General features: G+C 42.8%; 1 protein-coding gene across 2 annotated transcripts in view; it reads left to right on the top strand.

The window, feature by feature from the left end:
* Atp13a4 (ATPase 13A4) overlaps nucleotides 1-7382 on the top strand; it is a 132204-nt gene that overhangs the window by 120450 nt on the left and 4372 nt on the right. For both annotated transcript variants that reach the window (XM_052158491.1, XM_052158493.1), the window contains exons 25-28: nucleotides 1145-1217; nucleotides 5031-5202; nucleotides 5814-6007; nucleotides 7066-7154. In XM_052158491.1, the coding sequence (XP_052014451.1) occupies nucleotides 1145-1217; nucleotides 5031-5202; nucleotides 5814-6007; nucleotides 7066-7154 (528 nt within the window). The remainder of the gene's footprint in view (nucleotides 1-1144; nucleotides 1218-5030; nucleotides 5203-5813; nucleotides 6008-7065; nucleotides 7155-7382) is intronic.

A 7382-nucleotide genomic window follows, 5' to 3' on the forward strand; every position in this document is an offset into this window, starting at 1 on the left:
GAGATTAGATAATAGAAAAACAAATGGAGCAAGGAAATAGATAGCGCAAGCCTTTCATGTAATCCACCTTCATGTTATGCAATTAATTTAGTGATATGTTCGCACGATTTAAGTGGTTTTTGGGGGGCTGTGTCTAACATCTGCATCATAACAGTCATGAAAGCTTAGCAATTGACTTTCAAAGGGGAAAATAACCTAACAACTCTCATTCCCTACATACACAGATCTGAAAATTGGCAAGTCGTGTTATAAAAATAAACACGTGTATCATGGGGTGGCTCTTATCATTTAGCAAGGTGGAAAAGGAGAACAGAGGTCACTATGGCGTGTGATTCCAGTGTGTGAGCTCACTCTCCAACACCAAGGAAGGGGGCCGTCCCTGCAGATAGCTTATCCAGTCTTCTCTTTGCTTCCTGTTTGCTCTCTCCTCCGTTCAAGCTCCTGGTCTCAAAACCTTGCTTTCAGATAGGTTTCCAGCCTCCCTGACGAGGGCACTAGAGGTTAATCTGCCTGTGGGAATTTGATCCTATTTTGGAAACCCAACAGTTTATTGCCCTCAAAAGTATAATTCAATATGGCATATTTCCATCTCCTTTCATCCAGTGTGACAGTAGGGAAGCAATATTCCTGAAGTCAGAGGCTCAAACATTCTTTTGCAAGAACAGCGAGACAATTTATTAAAAGTGTATAACATCTCACCTAACAATGTCCAAGATACATACTGTGAATTCAGTTGCTCTGACTTTCCCTCAGTGAAAACTGTGTAAGGTTACCAAACATCTGTTACATGTGACTACTGGGGACGCATGGTTTATTGCACCAGAGCAAAGCCACACGTTCTGTTAATCATCAGAAAAGGGACGAGATAGATCTAGCATGTGGTCCCCTTAGCTGTGGCTATCACTGATGCAGGGGACCCTGCCTGGGGAGCACACACAGGAAGCTGTCCTGTAGCTACGGCTTTCACAGACATGGGTCTGTGTACCCTCCAGAGCCTCCACCACTCACCAATCCAAACAGCCACAAAACCATGCTGTGTCCTTAGTAAGCTTCTTGAAAAAATTAAAGTTGTAGGGAGACACAATTTGTTAAACTTCATCCACAAACTTGTCATTCCTTAATCTGCTTTCCTTTTGGTTTCCAGAAGACAAACAGCCTTTCAAATTACCAGTTTCTGTTCCAGGACCTGGCCATCACGACTCTTATTGGTGTAACAAGTAAGAACTTTAAAACTTTCTTCCTGGAGATGCTTCTCTCTACAGCCTTCCCTCCACCCCAGGAAGAGCTGTCTGCCAGCGGCAGGATTGTATAGCTTAGTCCCAGAGACGGGGTGTGGCCATAGAATATTCAGTTCTATTAAAAGAAAATGTTAAGAAAGGGGAAAACTAGCTTTTTGCCTTTCCCCTGAAGTGTAGAGCTTCTATAAATGGGCACTAATCAACCAGACTGAAAAAGCGCCTGGGAAATAGGAAATGCCTTTGGTGTGCTTTTGCCGTGTAGGTGCCATTGAAATGTGCTTCACCTGTAGAGCTAAGTGATCTTTATGACCTCCGAATTGCTGCCTCTAGCCAGGGAAAGTGGCACTTAAGGGCAATTCCGCCATCATAACGCTCCTACCTCCCACCTTTCTAATGAGTATGCGGATTGTCTCCTACATCAGGAAAAGTTTCAAGTCAGGAATGCATTTTCAAGCTCTTTTAGGTTTCTAGCAATGTTGAGACAAAGGTTCAGAGAGTCCCTTTGTACCTCTCCCTTCCGCATGCACACAGCTCCTCCTTTTGCCAGCCTCATCCTTCCCCCAAGGGAGGTGCATCGACCTCCACACATCTATACATTACGATTCCTCCGAAGCCATAGTCAGCACTGGGCTATACTCTTAATCTTGAACTCTAGAGTTTGGGCATGTCATATGACAGATGCCTATCAGTGTGTTACCATACAGAATGTTTACCTCCAAAAATGTTTTATGCTCTATTTTTTTTGTTGTTGTTTTTCCTTCCCCCAAACTTATGACAACCACGTCTGAAGTTGGAATTATATACCCATCAGGCCATTCAGATCAGCCTTTTTTGTATAATAACTCACTATACATTCGAGGTTTCTACACACCTTACTAAAGAGGCATTCAGCTCTTTAGTGTGCTGAACAATATCCTGTGGTCTCTGTGCCACAGTGTATTTCTCCATTCGCCTACTGAAGAACAATTCTGTTGCTTTCAAGTTTTGACAGGCTAAGACGAGAACTGCTTTGAGCATCTGCGTGCAGGGTTTGGTGTGAACATGGGTTTTCAGTTCCACTGCCCACTTTCCTGTGACAGTTCAGCAGCGATAGGTATCCATTATGAGTCACCCCAGGCATTACTGTCTGGGAGTGTGCAAATGACTAACTTGTTACAAAGGTTTGGCTCTTTTTACATGCGCAGTGGTCTTGCTTTCATGCCTTTTCTTCCATAATTTTAACAACTCTTATGACAATTCATTCTAAAAACATGCACAGAATTACACAAGAACATCTCAGGTGGAGTAAGTGATAACTCCACTCAGCCACTCTCCAGCCTGTGCTGCCCAGGTTCTCCATGCCTGTCTTCCGGTCAATAACAATGGCCACCTCTCCTCAAGTACTGGCCTCCTAGCACCACCATTTTTCCTCAAAGCGTTTCTTTCTTTTTGCTTTAGTGATGCCACACTCTCCTGAGTTTATCTACCACTTAAGTGACACAGCTCCACCCTTCTTTTTTTTAAATCTCCTTAAACCTTGTTCTCAGAGCATTTTGACTTCAGCCTGCACCCTGTCTCTAAGGGATGTCAACTAATCGCAGGACTTTAAATTCATCTCTGTGTGATGAATCCTTGGTTTATATCTGCAGACAAGATGATTATCTGGAGCTCTGTAATGAAGATGCATCCAGCTTTGCATATTTAGCAGGGCCCTCACATGACATAGCTGTACGAAACCCTCAATTCTTCCAGACTTAGTTATGTGAACTTACTGAGTGGCTTGTTTGTGCTACTTAATGCTCCAGGAATTTGGGATGTGAGACAAGAGAAGAGAGGCAAAACTATCTTTTTCCTTATATGTTTTACAGTCTATGAGATAGCATCACTGCCTCCCTAGTTACTCAAACCAAAGACCGATAGTCATTGTGAGTTTTCCTCTTTTCTTCAGTCTTTCCAGTTGATACATATACAGTTCTGTAGTGAGTGGTTTTAGGAATGGCCACCATAGGGATCTCTGAATGCTTGGTCATTAGAGGGCAGCACTACCTGAGAGAGATTAGGAGGTACGCCTTGTTAAGGGAAGTGTATCACTGAGATGAGCTTTGGGTTTTCAAAGTCCAAGCCACACCTGGTGTCGCTTTCTTCCTGCTGCCTAAGGTTCCTGACCTAGAACTCTCAGCCTCCTCTACAGCACCACGTCTGCCTTTGTGCCTCACTCCCTGCTAGAATGATAATGTCCTAAACCTCTGAACTGTAAACCAGTCCCAGTGAAATGTTTTACTTCCTAAGAGTTACCATGGTCACAGTGTCTCTTCGCAGCACATCCTGGCTTCCTTTTTGCTAGTGCAAGATAACTGCTCTCTCCTATTTGGTTGGGTGGGCCAGGCCAGCGTTGCCCATATGATTGCTCTGCCTTTTATTCTTGTTGACAACCCCATCATTCTTTTTAAAAAGTTATGCAGAAAATCACAGGGTGCCCTAATGTATTTCTCTGCGAACTGTCTTTGTCTTTGTAAAAGGTTCCCTTTACCTTTTACACAGTATAGTTTTTGTTAAAATGTAAATATTATGATATCACTCTTTCACTTAACACGTTCCAGTATGGTCTGGCAAGATAGGTCAGCAGGTAAAGATGCTTGCCTTGCAAACCTGGAGATGTGGGTTCTGTTCCTGACATCCACATGAAAGTGGGAGGAGAAAATGAAGCCACTCCAGAGAGTTGTCCTCTGATCACACCCATGCAGTGACACATGTCCTCCCACCACAATAACAATAGTAAAACAAATGCAAACAAAGTTTTTAGTAGCTTTCCATCCCATGAAAACTCCAAATCTCACATGACTGGGGTCCTGACTATATCAACACCACCTCTGACCATATTTCTGTCCACCTGAGGCACACAGGCAGACATGGTGCTAAAGAGGTAGCTGAGAGTTTTACCTTTTGATCTGAAGGCAACAGGAAGAGAGTGACATATGGTTGCCTGGTACCTGCAGAGACCAGAAAAGGGTGTTAGGTCCCATGTAACTGGAGTTACAGATGGTTATCAGCCGCCATGTGGGTGTTGGGAATCAAACCCAGGTCCTCTGCAAGAATCACTCATAACCACTGAGACACCTCTCTAACTCCAATGATTTTCCTTTATCACATTCACCCTCTCCCACTCCCACCTGCTCTACTTTTCTTCCCTTCCCAACCAACTTAGTATCTTTTAAAATCGTGATCCCATTAAGACAGAGGCATGCCGGACAAATTCATATTCCTGTATGTGTATCTTCCCACTGGAGCAGAACTGACTTAGTTGGCGGTATACTCTTAGAGAAAACCTTCTCCCAGAAGCTATCAATTGCCAGTACCTCCTCAGGCAGGGGTAGTGCTTTATGCCAAATTCCCCATTATTTGCTGGGATTTGGTCTGGCTTACACTTGCACAGATCTTGTGCAAGGTACCATGACTGCTGTGAGCTCACACGTGCAACTGCCCTGTGTCCAGAAGACACTGTTTCATCACCATCATCTCTCAGCTCTCACTGTACATTCTTTCTATCCCCCACCCCTGCCCCCGTTTGCAAAGATCTCAGAGTTTTTGGAGAATGGGCTGTGACACCGATGTCTCATTTAGGGCTGAGCATTCCGCAGTCCCTCGTTCTCTGCTCTGATCAGTCGTAGTCCGTCTCTGTGTTGATCACCATCTGGTGCAAAAAGAGGCTTCTCAGATGGAGGCTTGACAGGTGTGGTAATCATCCCACTCTGATGATTAAGAAGCCAACATTTTCCTGCTCTCATGCGTGCCAACCTTGGATGTGTTTCGTAGTGAATCTAAATGGTGCCAACCCCAAGCTGGTGCCTTTCAGACCTGCAGGGCGGCTGATCTCACCACCTCTGCTGCTCTCGGTGATCCTCAACATTCTTCTCAGTTTGGCGATGCACATCGTGGGCTTCACCCTGGTGCAGAAGCAGCCCTGGTACATCATGGAGTATCACAGGTACATGTCAAGCATCGTCTGGCCCATATCAAGGGAGGCAAAGGAGTCTTCACCTACCAACGGTGTTGATTCCCTTAAATCCTTTGGGGAAAATTACCAACAATCATTTGTCTTTTTATTACATAATTTGGCCTGTGTTGCTTAATAATGAGGGTGGCTAGGGGTTCTGACTTTCCTTGTTTGTCCCACTTTAAGAAGCCTAGTTCAAACTGTGACCAAAGTTTGAATCTTTTCCTTTCAAAACTGTCCTGTTCAACAATAAAGCATATATGTTAAGTACATGTATTAATTAATGGTTCTTAAGTCTCTTAAGAGAAGAAGCACAATTTACTCTTCTCCTCCCTGTATCCTTAATATACATGATGGATGAAGCACTTAATGAAGAAGTATCAGTTGAATCTGCCTATGTATCTGTCTACCTACTCATACATACAAAATTATAGATCTGTCCGTACTTATTTTTTCTTGTGTCTTCTTTACCGATGAACAATTATGAAATACTGTATGTCTGCTCTTAACAGTGTTTGCCATGGTGACCTGCAGATGCAAACATGTTCTGAGAACTCCATTGGCTTTTTTTTTTTTTTTTTTTTTTTTGGTTTTCTTTGTAGTGTCTGTCCAGTGAGAAACGAGAGCATCTCAGCCTTAACTGCATCTCCCAACATTCCTGAGAAAACCAGAAGTAACAGCACCTTTGCGAGTTTTGAGAATACTACAATATGGTTTTTGGGAACAATCAACTGTATCATTGTGGCTCTTGTATTCTCTAAAGGAAAACCATTTAGGCAGCCCACCTATACAAACTGTGAGTGACACTGTGTTCAAGCGGAGGGGCGATTATTAACTATTGCTGATCATAGAACAGGCATTCTCAGGCCTCTCAGGAAGGAAGCAACTGCACAGCACAGTCTCAGCTAGAGTTACTTCACTTCCACCAAGAGCTCGAAAAACCACTGCAGCCTCATTCCCCTGCCTCCTTTTTTCCCTTAAAGAATTTTTTTTTAATACCATGGTTCCACCCAACATTGTCTTTAGGCGATATCTCTTGGGATCAGTCTTAGCTGGGAAGCTCTATGTAAAGACCAGACTTGTCACCATCTATCAGAATTCATCCTGGGGACATGAAAAGGGTCACAGCCCTCAGCTGGGACTTAGTGTCATGAAGGCTGGTTGGGATGGTGTTGTGTAGTGACAGACTAAGTAGGTCTGGCCACAAGGAATCTCAACATAGAGCATTGCGGACACTCTTGGCTGGAGTAATTTGGGGCAGAGAGGTAATTTAGGAGAAATCTCGTGTCCTTCCTAGTCTCTGAGATGTATATTTGTGTATCGATACTTACCCTCTAATTGTAAAAATTCAGAAGCACAAATTGAAGGATCGATATCCTCAATATGAAGTTGTTCCAGGAAGATTAATTTTGTCGTTTTCCTCATTGGGATGAAGAATCTGTTGAATGTTCATCTTTGTATAATCACAATTTAAAATCTCATGTATTTATGGCATTCTTGGTATTCCAGAAATGGATTTGAGGCAGAAGACTTGTATTAAGGCAAGATACTTGAATGTCTTTTAAAACTTATCAAAGGGACATTTTACCATTGTTATTCTCTATATATTTATTTATCACCTGTACTAATCGAAACATAATATAGATGTAACAAAGATCCCCGCTCAAGGACATGCACGGAGATTGTAGACATGAGACCCATTGCATAGAAATGAGAGCGTTCATCCATATGCAGTATTTGAATGAAAAAGTCAAGTAAATGTAATCAGTGTTAACCTAGAATATGCCAGTCAATAGATGTGATGCTTCCCACGATGAGTTCTCAAAATGATAGCTTGTGTTCTTGTTCCCTCAGATATATTTGTCCTTGTGCTGATTTTACAGATGGGCGTATGTCTTTTCATTCTATTTGCGGATATCCCAGAGTTGCATAGGCGTTTGGACGTAAGTATCCTCTGGAAGATGACGACGTTAGTATTTTTGTCACCAGCCTCCAATAGCAGGTCACTGTCGTAACTGACAGGGGCTCTCAACACTGGATATGTACTTTGGAAATGGCAGAGTTTAAAAGAGTGCGGAATTATATCTATTTTTTACTCAAGCTAATCAGGAAATAAGATTGCATCAAGTGTTACATTCTAGGACTAAACATAGCCTTAGAACAAGTATTGA

This window comes from Apodemus sylvaticus, chromosome 15 (genome assembly GCF_947179515.1).
Source record: "Apodemus sylvaticus chromosome 15, mApoSyl1.1, whole genome shotgun sequence".
Taxonomy (NCBI): Eukaryota; Metazoa; Chordata; class Mammalia; order Rodentia; family Muridae; genus Apodemus; species Apodemus sylvaticus.